Consider the following 20,177-nt stretch of genomic DNA (forward strand, 5'->3'; position numbering starts at 1 on the left):
GAGGCCTGTACTCTGAATCGATTTGGAGGTGGAGGGTCCGTCATGGTCTGGGGCGGTGTGTCACAGCATCATCAGACTGAGCTTGTTGTCATTGCAGGTAATCTCAACGCTGTGCGTTACAGGGAAGACATCCTCCTCCCTCATGTGGTACCCTTCCTGCAGGCTCATCCTGACATGACCCTCCAACATGACAATGCCACCAGCCATACTGCTCGCTCTGTACATGACAGGAATGTCAGTGTTCTGCCATAGCCAGCGAAGAGCCCGGATCTCAATCCCATTTAGCAAGTCTGGGACCTGTTGGATTGGAGGGTGAGGGCTAGGGCCATTCCCCCCAGAAATGTCCGAGAACTTGCAGGTGCCTTGGTGGAAGAGTGGGGTAACATCTCACAGCAAGAACTGACAAATCTGGTGCATTCCATGAGGAGGAGATGCACTGCAGTACTTAATGCAGCTGGTGGCCACACCAGATACTGACTGTTACTTTTGATTTTGACCCCGCCTTTGTTCAGGGACACATTTTTCAATTTCTGTTAATCACATGTCTGTGGAACTTGTTCCGTTTATGTCTCAGTTGTTGAATCTTTTTATGTTCATACAAATCTTTACACTTAAATTCAGTTTGCTGAAAATAAACGCAGTTGACAATGAGAGGATGTTTCTTTTTTGCTGAGTTTACATACATTTTTAAAAAGGCACACGTAGCCTACATACACACAAACTATCTAGGTCAAATAGGGGATAGGCGTTGTGCCATGAGGTGTGGCTTTATCTGTTTTTTTTAAACCAGGTTTGCTGTTTATTTGAGCAATATGAGATGGAAGTTAGTTCCACGCAATAAGGGCTCTATATAATACTGTATGTTTTCTTGAATTTGTTCTGGATTTGGGGACTATGAAAAGACCCCTGGTGGCATGTCTGGTGGGATAAGTGTGTGTGTCAGAGCTGTGTGTATGTTGACTATGCAAACAATTTGGCATTTTCAACATATTAATGTTTCTCACAAAAAGAAGACGTGATGCAGACAGTCTCTTCTCAACTCTTAGCCAAGAGAGACTGGCATGCATAGTATTCATATTAGCCCTCTGATTACAATGAAGATCAAAACATGCTACTCTGTTCTGGGCCAACTGCAGCTTAACTAGGTCTTTCCTTGCAGCACTGGACCACACGATTGGACAATAATCAAGATTAGACAAAACTAGAGCCTGCAGGACTTGCTTTTTGGAGTATAAAAATCTATGTGTTTAGACCATGACAGTTTACAATCTAAGGTAATGCCAAGTAATTTAGTCTCCTCAACTTGTTCAACAGCCACACCAGATTCAGCTGAGGTCTAGCATTTAAGGAAGGATTTGTATCAAATACAATGTTCTTAGTTTTAGAGATGTTTAGGGACAGTTTATTACTGGCCACCCATTCCAAAACAGACTGCAACTCTTTGTTAAGGGTTTCAGTGACTTCATTAGCTGTGGTTGCTGATACGTATGTGGTTGAATCATCAGCATACATGGACACACATGCTTTGTTTAATGCCAGTGGCAGGTCATTGGTAAAAATAGAAAAGAGTATAGAGCCTAGAGAGATGCCCTGCGGAACACCACGCTTTACATGTTTGACATTAAAGACACTTCCATTAAAGAAAATCCTTTGAGTTCTATTAGATAGATAGCTCTGAATCCACGATATGGCAGAGGTTGAAAAGCCATAGCACTTAAGTTTTTTAACAACAGGTAATGGTCAATAATATCAAGGGCTGCACTGAAATCTAATAGTACAACTCCCACAATCTTCTTATCATCAATTTCTTTCAACCAATCATTAGTCATTTGTGGCAGTGCAGTACACGTTCAGTGCCCTTCTCTATAAGCATAGAGCAACAGCATCTGTTGTTAATTTGTTTACAGAGAAATAGCATTGTATTTGGTCAAACAATTTTTTCCAACAGTTTGCTAAGAGCTGGCAGCAAGCTTATAGGTCTGCTGTTAGAACCAGTAAAGGCCGCATTACCACTTTTTGGTAGCGGAATTACTTTGGCTTCTCTCCAGGCCTGAGGACAAAGACTTTCCTCCAGGCTCAGATAAAAAATATGACAGATAGGAGTGGCTATAGACTCAGCTACCATCCTCAGTAGCTTTCTATCTAACTTGTAAATGCAGGTTTGTCATTATTGATCGTTAACAATAATTTTCCCACCTCTCCCACACTAACTTTACAAAATTCGAACTTGCACTTCTTTTCTTTCATAATTCGTTTTTTTATACATAAATATAATTGCTCAATGTTTGTCATGGGCATTTCCTGCCTAAATTTGCCCACTTTGTCAATTAAATAATCATTAAAATAATTGGCAGCATCAAATGGTTTTGTGATGAATAAGCTATCTGATTCGATGAAAGATGGAGTTGAATTGTCTTTCTGCCCATAATTTTATTTAAAGTACTCCAAAGTTTTTTTTCCATCATTCTTTGTATCATTGATCTTGGCTTCATAAGAAGGTTTATTTTTCTTTTTGTTGAGTTTAGTCACATAATTTCTCAATTTGCAGTAAGTAAGCCAGTCAGATGTCAAATGTGTTTTTCAATTCCTCATCAATCCATGGAGCCTTAACAGTTTTAACAGTCAATTTCTTAACAGGTGCATGTTTATCAATAATTGGAAGAGGCAATTTCATAAATTCATCAAGTGCAGCATCTGGATGCTCCTCATTAATCACATGAGACCAACAAATATTTTTAACATCATATACATAAAAGTTACAGCAAAATATTTTGTATGATCTCTTATACACTATTTTAGGCCCAGCTGTTGAAACTTTGGCTTTCCTGTATATAGCCACTATATTGTGATCACTGCATCCAATGGGTACGGATTACATAGCCAATCTGTAAATAGCACACCAACTACCTCACCCCCATATTATTACTTACACTCTTGCTCTTTTGCACCCCAGTATCTCTACTTGCACATCATCATCTGCACATCCATCACTCCAGTGTTAATGCTAAATTGTAAATATTTCACCTCTATGGCCTATTTATTGCCTACCTCCCTACTCTTCTACGTTTGCACAAATTGCACATAGATTTGTTCTATTGTGTCATTGACTGTACGTTTGTTTATGTGTAACTCTGTGTTGTTTGATTTTGTCGCACTGCTTTGCTTTATCTTGGCCAGGTCGCAGTTGTAAATAAGAACTTGTTCTCAACAAACCTACCTGGTTAAATAAAGGTGAAATAAAATAAAAATATAGCTTTAGAACAAAGTTCTACAGCATTTGTAAAAATGTGATCGATACATGTGGATGATCATGTTCCTGTAGTGTTTATAAACACCCTGGTAGGTTGATTAATAACCTGAACCAGATTACAGGCACTGGTTACAGTAAGAAGCTTCCTCTTGAGCGGACAGCTTGATGAAAACCAGTCAATATTCAGGTCCCCAAGAAAGTAGACATCTCTGTTTACATAACATACACTATCAAGCATTTCACACATATTATTTAGATACAGACTGTTAGCACTTGGTGGCCTATAGCAACACCCCAAAAGAAAAGGCTTTAGATGTGCCAAGTGAACCTGCAATCACAACACTTCAATAACACTCTAAGCATTACAAGGATATTGCTCTGAATATATACAGCAACTCCTCCCCCAAAAGCATTTATGTCTCTTCTATAAATGTTATATCCTTGTATTGCTACTGATGTATCATCAAATTAATGATCTAAGTGAGTCTCAGAAATTGCTAATATATGAATGTTATCTTATGTTAGCAAGTTACTGATTTCATGAACCTTATTTCTAAGGCTACATATATTAATATGGGCTATTTTCAGCCCTTTCCTGGGTAGCTTATCAGAGATAGACATAATATTGAAAAGAGCAGACAAAGCAAGAGAAAAAAAATACATTCAGCAGTCCATTAATCAATTGGTGTGTGTGTGTGTGTGTGTGTGTGTGTGCGCGCGCGCTGCGGGGTTGAGGCTACGAACCCATAGGCTTGGCTCTCTCATCCCTTCCAGGCTTCTGGGAGGGAGGACAATGAGCCTGTCGTAGCGGATGTACGCAATGTCCCCACGCGCTCTGGCAGCTTTCATGGCTGGGATCAGTCTTTCCTCTTCTGGTGCACAGCTTCAGGATAGTCCTCGTTGAGGAAGATATACGTTCTTCTCAAGTTCTTGGCTCTTTCCAGAACAGCTACCATGTCCTTGAACCTCAGGAATTTGACCACTATCGGCTTGGGCCTATCATCTAGGCCGGTGGTGGGTTTTCCAGTCCTGTGGGCGCGCTATACCTCAATCTTCCTGTGGTCCATCTTCAATTTGGGGTAGCAGGTAGCCTAGTGGTTAGAGTGTTGAACTAGTAACCGAAAGGTTGCAAGATCAAATCCCTGAGCTGACAAGGTAAAAATCTGTTGTGAACAAGGCTGTTAACCACTATTCCTAGGCCATCATTGAAAATAAGAATTTGTTCTTAACTGACTTGCCTAGTAAAATAAATAAAACATTTTCTCAGAGATCATTTCCCTCACTTTGTCCTCAGACTCCATCCAGGTCTCATGTCGAGATTCTGCAATTCCATCCACAACCATGTTGTTTCGCCTTGATTGCCCCTCGAGAACTGTCATTGTTATCATGGATTCAGACAGAACTGATGTCCTCTCTCAATGACTTACAGATTGCTGTCATCTTGTCGTTCTCCTGCCTTTCTTTCAACTCGTCGAGCTGACACTGGGAGAACTGCAAACTGTTCTTCAGGTCCTGGACCTCTCTGGTCAGGTCATCCATTCTTTCATTAGTAGAATCCACGAGTATTTGAACAAAACACTTGAAACTATTTTCTTGTTGGAACAACTGCTTATAGGTCTCATTTTGTTCATTCAAAATATCCTTGATGAACAGAGCAAAGTACAGAGAGATCCTTGATGAAAACCTGCTCCAGAGTACCCCGGACCAAAGACTGGGGCAAAGTTTCACCTTCCAACAGAACAATGACCCTAAGCACACAGCCAAGACAAAACAGGAGTGGCTTCGGGACAAGTCTCTGAATGTCCTTGAGTGGCTCAGTCAGAGTCCGGACTTGAACATCTCTGGAGAGCCCTGAAAATAGCTGTGCAGCAATGTTCCCCATCCAATCTGACAGATTGAGAGGACCTGCAGATAAGTATGAGAGAAACTGCCCAAATACAAGTGTGTCAAGCTTGTAGTGTCATACCCAAGAAGACTTAAGCAGTAATCGTTGCCAAAGATGCTTCAACAAAGCACTGAGGGTCTGAATACTTTTTTAAACATAAGTTTTTGTATACATTTACACAAAAATCTAAGAACCTGTTTTGCTTTGTCATTGTGATGTATATTGAGGGGGAAGAACTATCAATTTTAGAATAAGGCTAACGTAATAAAATGTTGAAAAAGTCAAGGGGTCTGAATAGTTTCTGAACCCACTGTGTGAGAATCAACAGTATAATAACTTTTTTTACAATCTTATAATTACTATTGAGTAATCAGACAAGTCTGGCCCACATTCAATTTAATCAAAGGAACATTCATGTTAAATGTCCAAATGGCAATGTGATTAACATAAAAAGGAGCATTTCAATGGCAAATACTTATAGTTTCTAATTAGGCCACTAAGTGAAAGGCCATCATCTTTATACAAATAGTTATATACAAAGATAATCCAAAGAAAATGGGCAACATAATCCAAGTTAAGGCAACCATTACAAAAGCTTATTCTTTAAAAGTGGTTTAAAACATCAAGTGATATAATTTGAAAATGAATCTCTTACAGTTGGTTTACAGCCAGTAAACTACTTAAGTGTTATGTAACGATCTGAATAGTGATGAATTAAAACAAAAAGAATTCAGCATATTAACATTTCCAAGAGATAATTAGAAATACTTAACACTAGTGGACAAGGCCATGACCATTTATACTGTAAGAAAGACTTAGTTATAAAAGACAATTATCAAAACTCATAAAATGCATAATTGTTGATATCCTATTCAAAATATACAATGTAATTAATACCTTTTATCCCTTTAAAGTGAACACTGAAAGCCTAAGTGCAGAATGTTTGAAAGGTTTGACAGAAATTTAGCAATAACATTCAAAAATGAGAAATCCAACACTCACAACTTTAAAAAAAAGTAAGTCCATAGCCATAAATCCACAACAACAAAAGTATAGAAAAGCAAAAGCACATAAGTGGCCTATGTAATCTTGTCTTGAAATATCCAAGAATTCATCATGGCAACAGTATATGGTCTAACAACCACTCCTATGTACTCTGCAGCCTACTTCTGCAGTTCAAACACTGAACCTTTCCAATAGCCAATCATAGATGTGGACGGTCAATGGCAATGAGCGATTTCCACTTGTAAATGCGCAAGAGGATTCCAACACACTCCCGCCCCTATGATGACAGACAGATGTTGCAGGAGTCTCAGTACAAGCCAACCTCCTTCAGGCTGGCTTTGATAATGACGTCAGTGACAGCATCAAAGACAAACTGCACGTTCTTAGTGTCAGTAGCACAAGTGAAATGGGTGTAGATCTCCTTTGTATCCTTCCGCTTGTTCAAGTCTTCAAACTGACACTGAATGTAGGTTGACGCCTCTTTGTATGCATTTGGACCTAGAGTAGTGGAAGAGAATGTTTTCAATCTCATTTATGCACTTATTCTCAAAAGGACACGCAAAATAAGTATAACTCAATACACTGCGTAGGGCAAACTAGTAATTTCCTATTATGGAAAAACACTTGCTAAACTTTAATTTCCTGCTTTGCCAAAGTGTGTCCTGAGGCTCCTCCCATATTGCACAAGCTAATATTTCAAAAGAGGTATTACTCAGACATCTCAAACAAGAACCCACTATGTACCAATGCTCTCCACTGATGTACCTGAGTACTCTGGGTAGCAGATAGTGAGCGGACTCTTCTGGATCTTGTCCTCAAACAGATCCTTCTTGTTGAGAAAGAGGATGACGGAGGTGCCCGTGAACCACTTGTTGTTGCAGATAGAGTCAAATAGCTTCATGCTCTCATGCATACGGTTCTATGGAGAGATGAGCAGTGTCAGGGTCTGTGTGTGGGTGAAACTGTTATGCAATCCCTTTTGATAAGACTTGATATACAGTTTGTGTCAAAAGTTTGGACACACCTACTCAATTTTCTTATTTTTTTTACTATTTTCTACAGTGTAGAATAACAGGGAAGACATCAAAATACAAAATAACACATATGGAATCATGTAGTTATAAATTATATTTGAGATTCTTCTAAGTAGAAAAAGTAGAACCTTTGACAGCTTTGCACACTCTTGGCATTCTGTAAACCAGCTTCACCTGCAATGCTTTTCCAACCATCTTGAAGGAGTTCCCACATATGGCTGCTTTTCCTTCACTCTGTAGTCCAACTCATCCCAAACCATCTCAATTGGGTTGAGGTCAGGTGACTGGAGGCCAGGTCATCTGATGCAGCACTCCATCACTCTCCTTCTTGGTCAAATAGCCTAAACACAACCGTGGAGGTGTCTTTTGGGTCATTGTCCTGTTGAAAAACAAATAGTCCCACTAATGCCATCCCATCTGGTTTGGGCTATCGCTGCAGAATGCTGTGGTGGCCATGCTGGTTAAGTGTGCCTTGAATTCTAAATAAATCACAGTGTCACCAGCAAAGCACACCCACATCTTCACACCTCCTCCTCCTCCATGCTTCACGTGGTAACCACACATGCGAAGATCATCCATTTACCTACTCTGCATCTTACAAAGGCACGGCGGTTGGAACGAAAAAACTCAAATTTGGACTCATCAGACCAAAGGACTGATTTCCACCGGTCTAATGTCCATTGCTCGTGTTTCTTGGCCCAAGCAAGTCTCTTCTTCTTATTGGTGTCCTTTAGTAGTGGTTTCTTTGCAGCAATTCAACCACTAAGGCCTGATTCACACAGTCTCCTCTGAACAGTTGATGTTGAGATGTGTCTGTTACTTGAACTCTATGAATAAATTATTTGGGCTGCAATCTGAGATGCAGTTAACTCTAGTGAACTTATCCTCTGCAGCAGAGATAACTCTGGGTCTTCCTTGCAAAGCTGTCAAAGCAAAGGGTGGCTACTTTGAAGAATCTCAAATATTTTCTAAACACTTTGTTACTACATGATTCCATGTGTTATTTCATAGTTTTGATGATGTCTTCACTTGTTCTACAATGTAGAAAATAGTAAAAAAATAAAGAAAAATCCTGGAATTAGTAGGTGTTCAAACTTTTGACTGGTACTGTACATTTTATACGGCAACAACCTTGTAAATACCACATGACTATAGATCTAGAGTTGATGCCCTGTCCCACTCACCATCTCCTCATCCTCAGCCAGCACTAGGTCATAGTCACTGAGCGCCACACAGAAGATGATGGCTGTGACTCCCTCAAAGCAGTGGATCCACTTCTTCCTCTCTGACCTCTGACCCCCCACATCAAACATCCTGCAGCCAGGACGAGTCAGACAGAGACATGAGGAAGTGAGAAAAATAGGACATAAAAAAAGGGTATGAGAGGTAGTGAAACACATACAGTATGATTTGGTCACTACGGTGATGTACAAACAGCTTTGGCCTTTTCTAGATTAGTGAATCATTATCTGTAGGGACAAAGTGACTCAGTGATTATTAGTGTCAGTGCACAGAGTGCTGTGTTAACAGGTTACTGACTTGAAGTAGAGGTCCTTGAATGTGAAGTGTGTCTCCACGATGCCGGTGGTCTTGACTCTTGTCCGCAGAACATCCTGCTGGGTGGGCACATAGTTCTGCTGGGATATCCTGTCCAAGTCATTCAGGTAACTGAGGAGAAAGCAGAGGAGGCTGACTTAATGTAAAAAGTTACTTCAAAACACTACTACTTGCCAATTGTTGGATAATGCCGTTTCAAATTGGTGAGCCAACAACAAATGCAAGTGAACAAATAAAGCCAGTATGGAGGAATATAAAGTAAACAAAGAAATTATTCCAAAAACAAACAACTCAGAGAGCTTGTAATCATATAGTCTGTCTCGTTTGCCTCGAGTCCTGAAATCTCCAGTTTTCCCTAAATAAACTAAGTGAGGGCAACTAGGGCCGGGACCAAACCAGTATTGTGATACTCGTTAGTATCATGGCAAGGAAACAAAATACAAAGCGGATTTGCGTTGGACACAAACATGTTGTCATCCAGAGTCACCTTTATATATTTTCCAAGCTATAGCACACAATATTTAGTATACAGTAGGTTTTTAAAGGACCAAAGAGTTGTCTGCGTCCGGTTTTCATTTTTGCAATGGAAAGAATATTGCGATACTGGTATTGTCCCAGCACTAACGGCAACCTGTTTCTGCCTTTAGGGCCTGGAACTTCCCCTGTCTCTATTGCTTCAGCAGTGTGGTGCAACAGCAGCAGTCTATCAGGGTTCTTCCTTTCATGTCCTCACTGGTATCAGAGGAGTCAGACAAGTCTCAAACGAGGAGTCAGTTTCAGGGAAATCATTCGTACCTAGCCAACTTATCTAGCAAAAAGGGACTTTTTCCTGGTCCATGATAGAAAAATAAGAATTAAACATTTTCCATAACATTAATCCTCATCTTTTACTGTTACACTTGGCCTATGACCTGACCCATTGTGACTAACTCCCCCTCCCTCCTTCAGGCTATTTGCAAACCCTACACCCCAACCTGAGCACTCCATTCTGCCACCTCTGGTCTCTTGGCCCTCCCACCGCTACAGGGGTCAGCTCCAGTTCAGCCCAGTCCAAGCACTTCTCTGTCCTGGCAACAGCTTCCCCCTGAAGCTCAGACAGAGTCCCTGCACATCTTCTGAAAACATTTGAAACTCTACCTCTTCAAAGAGCATGGCCAAGTGCGTAAGACAATATCCCTCCTATCACTCACTATGGTTCTCTGGTCGTTATAATACTTGATTCAAGCAGTTTTAGGGCAGATATTTATAATGCTCTTACTATGAGGCTGAGTCGTTGAGCTGGTACTCTCTGGACCTGCCAAAGCAGATCTGGACCCCTCCATCCTGCCATAACCTCTTCATGACCCCAGCCAGTTCAGCGGTCATGACCCCTTCCTCTGCTGCGCTGGCCAAGGTAAAGAGCTGGCGGGCATCATCCTGGAGCCAAGCAAACACAGTTACCAAATAGAAACAACTTCTGAAAACTCTCATCCTTGTGGGAACAGTATGACAACAGAAAAATGTCACTCTCAAATCAACATCAATCAAACATCAATCAACAAAGTTCATACTTCCTTGTAGTCATAACAAAAGAGAAACAACACTTACTGTGGCATTTTACAAATGGGAAAAAGCAGTAGTAAACTACATACACTGTTCTAAGACCACTGGAATGTAAGAGAATCTTTAAGCTGACTCACTGATCTTGCTGTGTCCCCAAAGTCAATGGCGAGCCTGCCCATGGCTCTGATGATGGCGATGATGGACTGGATGGTGTTGCTGTAAACCACAACCCTGTACTGGCTACACTCCTCCTGTGTGTAGCCATCCTCATGGATGATTCTGGGTGCAGGAAGAGAAGGTTATCATGCACATCTTACTGGTGCTTGTGGTCAACATCTAATCTAGATAACATCTCAAATGATCCTAATTGATTCATCACTTCATAAGTGTTCCTAATAAGTAAAAAGCTGTTTTTGGGGTGTGCACAAAACTGTTGAAATATGTACTCACTTCATCTGCTTTACAACGGTGCTCTTCCCAGACTCCCCAGCACCTTGAAGTGGAAAGTTTAGTAGTAAAGAGATAAGCCATAAGATCAGGTAGAACGTTTCAACTCTTAGCTCCAATAAACATGTAGATATAAAAAACAATCATGCACAGTCAGTGCTCAGAACCAGCAGAATCCATCTGTTTAAGTTCTACACTCCCCCCCCCCCTACTGCTTTGGGGCCTTTACACCTGGTCTGAGAATCTAGCGGAAACAATTAGGCTACACCATGAGCATGAAAGCTCAAATGAAAGCTGTCATGATCATTCAGTCATGAGCCCTACATAAAAGTAATCAATTAGACAAACACCCACTTCAGACACTGCCAATGTCAGTCACATAGGAACACTCACCTAGAAGCAACAATTTGACTTCACTTGAAGCCTTTTCGCCAGATTCTCTCAGATTCCGATCAATGATTTTACTCCTCTCCATGGCAGCTTTATCTTCGGCACTTAGTGTGCAACCCATTTTGATCCTAGCAGGTAAATCCTAAATACTATGATAATGTAAAGCTGGAAAGCTACCTGGCTTTTGACAAGTTATCCAAATGGAAAAAACGTTTAGTAAAAAAGACGGAATGACATTCTAATTCTAGCTACAAAGTTGTACTGTTGTGTCTGTCAAACGCTTGCCGCAGAATTCTGGTCCATGTTAACTACGACACGTTTCCAAACTACATTTGTGCGACGACGAGCATAAGGGGGGGGAAAAAAAGGGAAAAAAGGCGTTGGCCAGCCAGCAAGCTAGCTAGTACATGTTAGCTTTTACTATGCATATGTCATGTAACTTGCTAGGAAGCCTAATACTTAACGTTTTAATAGAAGAGCAAGAAAATTCAACATTCATTCGAAGAAACAAATGAAGTAGCTAGTTACCAAATTAACTTAATGTTAGGTAGCTAGAAATTGTCCGTTTGGCTAGATAAAGTTAGTAGCTAACTGTAGCTTTAAGTTCGTTCCGGGTTGACTTCAAAAGTTGTTTTTTGCTGAATATCGTGAGTTAAAACTTTTTTTTAAACAAATAAAATCTCAACACCCTAAACGGATTCAAAATACTCACACACGTCTAAATACTACTGGCTATTAACTGCTCTTTTGTTAACAATTGAAATTGTCTGGCCCTACAATTATGCAAGCTTGCAGATGAGATGAGAAAAAAAAAAGTTGACTCTCATCGTCATGTGACGCGGAAATCAAGCAAAATGATTGCTGGGTCTGATGGGAAATGAAGTCTAAATCTATCAGTAATTGATTACAGTGATTCTCCACCACGGGGCATGGGAGGACTAGGAGCTTTCAGGGTGCCTGAAAAAGCATAAAACGAACACATTGAAAATTACAGCAGCTAGACTAAAAGGTGGTCCCCAGATTGTTTGAGTGCGTTTCAGTGGGCCCCTTGAAAAAGGTTAGAAAACCCTGGATTAGATCTATGATGTACTATAATCTAGCAGGACTGGTTTACTACACTGAACAAAAATATAAATGCAACATGCAACAATTTCAAAGATTTTACTGAGTTATGGTTCATATAAGGAAATCGGTCAATTTAAAAAAAAAAAGAATTAGGCCCTAATTTATGGATTTCACATGACTGGGAATAGATTGTAGATATGCATCTGTTGGCAAAAAAAAGGAAAGGATCAGAACCTGTCAGTATCTGATGTAACCACCGTTTGTTTGATGCAGCGTGACACATCTCCTTCGCATTGAGTTTATCAGGTTGTTGATTGTGGCCTGTGGAATGTTGTCCCACTCCTCTTCAATGGCTGTGCGATGTTGCTGGATATTGGCGGGAACTGGAACACGCTGTCGTACACGTAGATCCAGAGCATCCCAAACATGCTCAATGGGTGACATGTCTGGTGAGTATGCAGGCCATGGAAGAACTGGGACATTTTCAGTTTCCAGGAATTGTGTACAGATCCTTGCAACATGGGGCCGTGCATTATCTTGCTGAAACATGAGGTAATGGCGGCGGATGAATGGAACGAAAATGGGCCTCAGGATCTCGTCATGGTATCTCTGTGCATTCAAATTGTCATTGATAAAATGCAATTGTGTTTGTTGTCCATAGCTTATGCCTGCCCATACCATAACCCCACCACCACCATGGGGTCTCTGTTCACAACGTTGACATCAGCAAACCACTCGCCCACACAATGCCATACACGTGGTCTGCCATCTGCCCAGTACAGTTGAAACTGTGATTCATCCGTGAAGAGCACACTTCTCCAGCGTGCCAATCGCCATCGAAGGTGAGCATTTGCCCACTGAAGTCAGTTACGATGCCAAACTGCAGTCAGGTCAAGACCATGGTGAGGATGACAAGCACCCAGATGAGCTTCCCTGAGATGGTTTCTGGCAGTTTGTACAGAAATTATTTGGTTGTGAAAACCCACAGTTGCATCAGCTGTCTGGGTGGCTGGTCTCAGTCGATCCCGCAGGTGAAGGTCTTGGGCTAGTTACATATGGTCTACGGTTGTGAGGCCGGTTGGACGTACCGCCAAATTCTCTAAAATGACGTTGGAGGCGGCTTATGGTACAGAAATTAACATGAAAATCTCTGGCAACAGCTCTGGTGGACATTCTTGCAGTCAGCATGCTAATTACATGCTCCCTCAAACCTTGAGACATCTGTGGCATTGTGTTGTGGCAAAACCTTTTATTGTCCCCAGCACAAGGTTCACCCGTGTAATGAGTATGCTGTTTAATCAGCTTCTTTTTATGCCACACCTGTCAGGTGGATGGATTATTTTGCAAAGGAGAAATGCTCACTAACAGGGATGTAAACAAATTTGTTTACAAAATTTGAGAGAAATAAGCTTTTTGTGCGCATGGAAAATTTCTGTCAGGTTGCGTGTTTGAATCGCATCACGAACAACTTTAGCAATTTATCAACTTTGCAACTATTTACTACTTTTTAGGTACTTTGCAACTACTTAGCATGTTAGCTAACCCTTCCACTAACCTTAACCCTTTAACCTAACTCCAAACCTTAACCCTAACCTTAATCCTAACCTTAACTCCTAACCCTAAACCCTAGCCCAGCTAACATTAGCCACAACAAATAGGAATACGTAACGTATCATACAAAATGTCAGTGGTTATATGTTGCCATGGGAATAGCAGAGCTTGGAGAAGCTGGGGGCTGGTTTACTGAGGGGTCTTTGCTGAGGAGGAGGTGTGAAGGGAGGCCTGTTGAGTTTCAGCATAAATGTAACTGTACTAGGTCAGCAACAACATGATGGTAGAGACTCGGTCTCAACCTTTAAGTCTTTACTAAAGACTCATCTCTTCAGTGGGTCATATGATTGAGTGTAGTCTGGCCCAGGAGTGTGAAGGTGAACGGAAAGGCTCTGGAGCAACGAACTGCCCTTGCTGTCTCTGCCTGGCCGGTTCCCCTCTCTCCACTGGGATTCTCTGCCTCTAACCCTATTACAGGGGCTGAGACACTGGCTTACTGGTGCTCTTTCATGCCGTCCCTAGGAGGGGTGCGTCACTTGAGTGGGTTGAGTTACTGACGTGATCTTCCTGTCTGGGTTGGCGCCCCCCCCTTGGTTTGTGCTGTGGTGGAGATCTTTGTGGGCTATACTCGGCCTTGTCTCAGGATGGTAAGTTGGTGGTTGAAGATATCCCTCTAGTGGTGTGGGGGCTGTGCTTTGGCAAAGTTATATCCTTCCTGTTTGGCCCTGTCCAGGGGTATCATCGGATGGGGCCACAGTGTCTCCTGATCCCTCCTGTCTCAGCCTCCAGTATTTATGCTGAAGTAGTTTATGTGTCGGGGGGCTAGGGTCAGTTGGTTATATCTGAAGTACTTCTCCTGTCTTATCCGGTGTCCTGTGTGAATTTAAGTATGCTCTCTCTAATTCTCTCCTTCTCTCTTTCTTTCTCTCTCTCGGAGGACCTGAGCCCTAGGACCATGCGTCAGGACTACCGGGCATGATGACTCCTTGCTGTCCCCAGTCCAGCTGGCCTTGCTGCTGTTCCAGTTTCAACTGTTCTGCCTGCGGCTATGGAACCCTGACCTGTCTACCGGACGTGCTACCTGTCCCAGACCTGCTGTTTTCAACTCTCTAGAGACCGCAGGAGCGGTAGAAATACTCTTAATGATCGGCTATGAAAGCCAACTGACATTTACTCCTGATTATTATTTGATCATGCTGGTCATTTACGAACATTTGAACATCTTGGCCATGTTCTGTTATAATCTCCACCCGGCACAGCCAGAAGAGGACTGGCCACCCCTCATAGCCTGGTTCCTCTCTAGGTTTCTTCCTAGGTTTTGGCCTTTCTAGGGAGATTTTCCTAGCCGCCGTGCTTCTACACCTGCATTGCTTGCTGTTTGGGGTTTTAGGCTGGGTTTCTGTACAGCACTTCGAGATATTAGCTGATGTACGAAGGGCTATATAAAATAAACTTGATTTGATTTGTTGTTTTTTTAAACGACAGGGCATTTCATGCATAGTATTAAACTTATTGAACAGAGTCAGAATTATTTGTTGGAATTTAGGGGTAGGAGTTTGCTTTTGCATTTACTCTAGTGAATTTCAACTGAAATATAAAATATTATTGTCCTACACTGTAAATTGTGTCAACAGTATCTATTTGTCCTAAGCTGGTAAACCCTGTCCTACACCTACTCTCTTCTCTTTCTGTCTATCCACTACTCTCATAATATAATGAGTGAAATGTGAAAGTATCCATCGTGCCCTTTGTTGTGACTGTTTTTCTCTTTTCTTTTACCTGAAGGTCAGATCACCGACTCTGACTTTGAAGTTAAAATGTCACCCCGAGGTTAGAGTATTTGAACTGCATCTTTCCCCCTCTTTCAATGGTATATCAAAGCAATGAGGGGCACCAACCACATACAGTGAACTACAATACTGCTCCACCCAGCAGCTAATGGAAATAGAGATGAGCCACCCAAATTACCTTGGTCTCTCCATTAAGAAAGTTAACATCAATCCTGAACACAAACAAACATAAAGTAGAGTAGTTTTACAAAATGTATTTATTTATAAATGATATTCATCAATCCTCAACACTAGGCTAATTACCTTTTTGGAGGTTCAAAACATTCTGGTGAAAGAACAAAATGGTTTTTGTAAATCCAGAGCCTATATAGATCATATCTTCTCGGTCTGTACAATAATCAGAAATAGATTCCTCGAAGAGAAGCCTACTTTTGCATGTTTCATTGATTTCCAGAAAGCTTTTGATTTTGTAAATAGGGAACTTTTAGCCTATAGTTGGTTAAAGACAGGGGTTGAAGGGACATTTTATCACGCAATCCAGTCTCTTTACAAAGTACCATTTGCTTGTGTGCGTGTTAATGAATATCGTACAGATTGATTTCCCACACCCTCAGGTGTAAAACAAGAAGATGGCGTATCACCGACTTTGTTTGCTATGTTTATAAATGATTTGGCAAAATAAATTAAACAGTTAAATATTGGAGTAAGATATTATGATGAAATGCTGATGATATTATTTTGATGGCAGAAAATGAAGAAGACCTGCAGAACATGTTATTATGTGCAGTCAATTGGTGTAAAAGATGGAGACTCACGATCAACCAGACAAATCCACAGATAATGCATTTTAGAAAACCAGGTACGAAGATAAGTGTTTTTCAGTTTTGTTTTGGTGAAGATATTCTTGAGCTTACTAGCAATTATAAATATTTGGGTATTTTTATTGATGAACATATTACCTTTCTATATGGAACATCTGCCCTGGCCAACTCAGCAAGTAGAGCTCTTGGGGGAGTCAGGAAAAACTAAAACACTCAAAGATATTGTTTATGCTACGTATTCCAAACTGTATCAGACATGCGTGTGTCCTGTTCTGGACTATTCAGCAGGAGTGTGTGGTGCTAAGAGATATTTTTAAAATGAACTTGTCCACAATAGAGCAGTACGCTACTTTTTAGGAGTCCACAAGTTTGCACTGATTCAATAACTGGGGGCATGGCCTGGGAACCCTGTGAGGTGAGATTGAAGGCATATCCCAGACTGGCCAATAAAAAGAAAAGATTAAGATGGGCAAAATAACACAGAGATATGTTTTTTTTCATTGCAACTCTGCCTAGAAGGCCAGCATCTCGGAGTTGCCTCTTCACTGTTGACATTGAGACTGGTGTTTTGCGGGTACTATTTAATGAAGCTGCCAGTTGAGGACTTGTGAGGCATCTGTTTCTCAAACTAGACATTCTAATGTACTTGTCCTCTTGCTCAGCTATGCACCGTTGCCTCCCACTCCTCTTTCTATTCTGGTTAGGGCCAGTTTGCGCTGTTCTGTGAAGGGAGTGGTACACAGCGTTGTACGAGATCTTCAGTTCCTTGGCAATTTCTCGCATGGAATAGCTTTCATTTCTCAGAACAAGAATAGACTGACGAGTTTCAGAAGAAAGTTCTTTGTTTCTGGCCATTTTGAGCCTGTAATCGAACCCACACATGTCGATGCTCCATGTACTCAACTAGTCTAAAGAAGGGCAGTTTTATTGCTTCTTTAATCAGAACAACAGTTTTCAGCTGTGCTAACATAATTGCAAAAGGGTTTTATAATGATCTATTAGCCTTTTAAAATTATAAACTTGGATTAGCTAACACAACGTGCCATTGGAACACAGGAGTGATGGTTGCTGATAATAGGCCTCTGTACGCCTATGTAGATATTCCATAAAAAATCTGCCATTTCCAGCTACAATAGTCATTTACAACATTAGCAATGTCTACGCTGTATTTCTGATCAATTCAATGTTATTTTAATGGACAAAAAATGTGTTTTTCTTTCAAAAACAACGACATTGTCACGTTCCTGACCTATTTATGTTAGTTTTGTGTGTTAGTTGGTCAGGACGTGAGGTTGGGTGGGCATTCTATGTTATCTGTTTCTATGTTGGTTTTGGTTTGCCTGGTATGGCTCTTGATTAGAGGCAGGTGGTTTGCGTTTTCCTCTAATCAAGAGTCATATTTAGGTAGGGCATTCTCACTGTTTGTTTGTGGGTGATTGTCTCCTGTGTCAGTATGTTTGTTCGTACCACACTGGACTGTAGCGTTTGTTTGTTTCGTTTTCGTTTCGATGTCGTCTGTTTCCTGTACGTAAGTTTATGTTTAGTTATATAAGTTTATGTTCAGGTTTCGTCAACGTCGTTTTGTTATTTTGTAGTTTGGAAAGTGTTTGTTTCGTTTCGTGTTTGCCATCATCGTTGTTATAATAAAGATGGCTTATTTCCCACAAGCTGCGTTTTGGTCAGAAGATCCTTCTCTCCTCACCTCGTCCGAGGATGAGGAGAGCGTCACCCGTTACAGAATCACCCACCTAGCTAAGACCAAGCGGCAAGGGAAAACGAAACGGAGTAAGGGACAGGAGAGAAAGGATTTCTGGACATGGGAGCAAATAATGAATGGAGAAGGTCCCTGGGCTAAGGCAGGAGAAAATCGCCGTCCCAAAGCTGAGCTGGAGGCACGGAGGAGAGCAGAGGCTACCGAGGAGAGGAACCGGAGCTATGAGGGAACGCGTCTGGCACGGAAGCCAAAAAAGCCCGTGAGTAATTCCCAAAAATTTCTTGGGGGGGGGCTAGGAGATAGTGGGCCAAGGGCAGGTAGGAGACCTGCGCCCACTTCCCAGGCTTACCGTGGAGAGCGGGAGTACGGGCAGGCGCCGTGTTACGCAGTAGAGCGCACGGTGTCTCCTGTACGAGTGCATAGCCCAGTGCGGGTTATTCCACCTCCCCGCACTGGTAGGGCTAGATTGGGTATTGAGCCAGGTGTCATGAGGCCGGCTCAACGCGTCTGGTCTCCAGTGCGTCTCCTCGGGCCGGCATACATGGCCCCTGCCTTACGCATGGTTTCCCCGGTTCGCCTACATAGCCCGGTGCGGGTTATTCCACCTCCCCGCACTGGTCGGGCAACTGGGAGTATTCAACCAGGTAAGGTTGGGCAAGCTCAATGCTCAAGAGTGCCAGTACGCCTCCACGGTCCGGTATTTCCGGCACCACCTCCCCGCCCCAGCCTAGTACCTACAGTGTATACACTACGCACTAGGCTACCAGTGCGTATCCTGAGCCCTGTTCCTCCTCCACGCACTCTCCCTGTAGTGCGTGTATCTAGCCCGGTGCCTCCAGTTCCGGGCCCACGCACTAAGCTACCTGTGCGTCTCCAGAGCCCTGAACCCACTGTATCTTCTCCCCCTACTAATCCTGATGTGCTTGTCCTCAGCCCGGTGTCAACAGTGCCGGTACCACGCATCAGGGATAGAGTAGGCTTTGAGAATACAGTGTGCCCTGTCCCTGCTCCCCGCACTAGTAGGAAGGTGCTTATCATTAGCACGGTGCCTCCAGTTCCGGCACCACGCACCAGGTCTACAGTGCGCCATATCCGGCCAGAGCCATCCGTCTCACCAGCGCCATCTGAGCCATCCGTCTCCCCAGCGCCATCTGAGCCATCCGTCTCCCCAGCGCCATCTGAGCCATCCGTCTCCCCAGCGCCATCTGAGCCATCCGTCTCCCCAGCGCCGTCTGAGCCATCCGTCTGCCAGGAGCCTGCAAAGCCGCCCGTCTGCCAGGAGCCTGCAAAGCCGCCCGTCTGCCATGAGCCTGCAAAGCCGCCCGTCTGCCATGAGCCTACAGAGCCGTCAGCCAGACAGGAGCCGCTAGAGCCGTCAGCCAGACAGGAGCCGCTAGAGCCGTCAGCCAGACAGGAGCCGCTAGAGCCGCCAACCAGACAGGATCTGCCAGAGCCGCCAACCAGACAGGATCTGCCAGAGCCGCCAACCAGACAGGATCTGCCAGAGCCGCCAGCGAGCCATGAGCAGCCAGAGCCGCCAGCGAGCCATGAGCAGCCAGAGCCGCCAGCGAGCCATGAGCAGCCAGAGCCGCCAGCGAGCCATGAGCAGCCAGAGCCGTCAGAGAGCCATGAGCAGCCAGAGCCGTCAGAGAGCCATGAGCAGCCAGAGCCGTCAGAGAGCCATGAGCAGCCAGAGCCGTCAGAGAGCCATGAGCGTCGAGAGCCGTCAGCCTGCCATGAGCGTCGAGAGCCGTCAGCCTGCCATGAGCGTCGAGAGCCGTCAGCCTGCCATGAGCGTCGAGAGCCGTCAGCCAGCCATGAGCGTCGAGATTCGTCAGTCAGCCATGAGCTGCCCTTCAGCCTGAAAAGGCTAAATACCCAGAACTGCCCATCAGTCCAGAGCTGTCTCTCTGTCCGGAGCTGCCTTTCAGTCCGGAGTTGCCCCTCTATCCTGATCTCCCTCTCTATCTTCATCTACCTCTATATTCTTATCTATCCCTCTATCTTGATTTATCTCTCTGTCCCGGTGTTATCCTTATTAGGTATATTATTAAGAGAATTGTGTGGGGGAAAAAAGAGGGTGGACATTCTTGGAGGGAGGAAGTTAGGATGGATTATGGTGGGGT

At 43.0% G+C, this 20,177-nt stretch overlaps 1 protein-coding gene across 1 annotated transcript; it reads right to left on the bottom strand.

Annotated features, from left to right (window-relative positions):
- Positions 1–5,514: 5,514 nt before the first annotated feature.
- Positions 5,515–11,937, bottom strand: LOC129815546 (guanine nucleotide-binding protein G(i) subunit alpha-3-like). Its single transcript, XM_055869465.1, has 8 exons — positions 11,114–11,937; positions 10,724–10,766; positions 10,411–10,552; positions 9,990–10,147; positions 8,714–8,842; positions 8,359–8,488; positions 6,906–7,059; positions 5,515–6,638 (listed from the first exon to the last, which is right to left on the bottom strand). Exons 1-8 carry the CDS (start codon positions 11,229–11,231, stop codon positions 6,448–6,450), a joined length of 1,065 nt encoding a protein of 354 aa, XP_055725440.1. The 5' UTR covers positions 11,232–11,937; the 3' UTR covers positions 5,515–6,447.
- Between the last annotated feature and the right edge of the window lie 8,240 nt (positions 11,938–20,177).

The sequence above is a fragment of the Salvelinus fontinalis genome, chromosome 18 (assembly GCF_029448725.1).
Source record: "Salvelinus fontinalis isolate EN_2023a chromosome 18, ASM2944872v1, whole genome shotgun sequence".
Classification (NCBI taxonomy): domain Eukaryota; kingdom Metazoa; phylum Chordata; class Actinopteri; order Salmoniformes; family Salmonidae; genus Salvelinus; species Salvelinus fontinalis.

Bases quoted from the DNA above. Each gene is read 5' to 3' on its own strand.
- LOC129815546 (XM_055869465.1), bottom strand. From the start codon at position 11,231: ATGGGTTGCACACTAAGTGCCGAAGATAAAGCTGCCATGGAGAGGAGT. The intron at 10,553-10,723 runs GTGAGTACATAT...TCCTGCACCCAG, and splicing joins ACCGTTGTAAAGCAGATGAA to AATCATCCATGAGGATGGCT. The intron at 7,060-8,358 runs GTGAGTGGGACA...ATCTCTCCATAG, and splicing joins TGGCTGAGGATGAGGAGATG to AACCGTATGCATGAGAGCAT.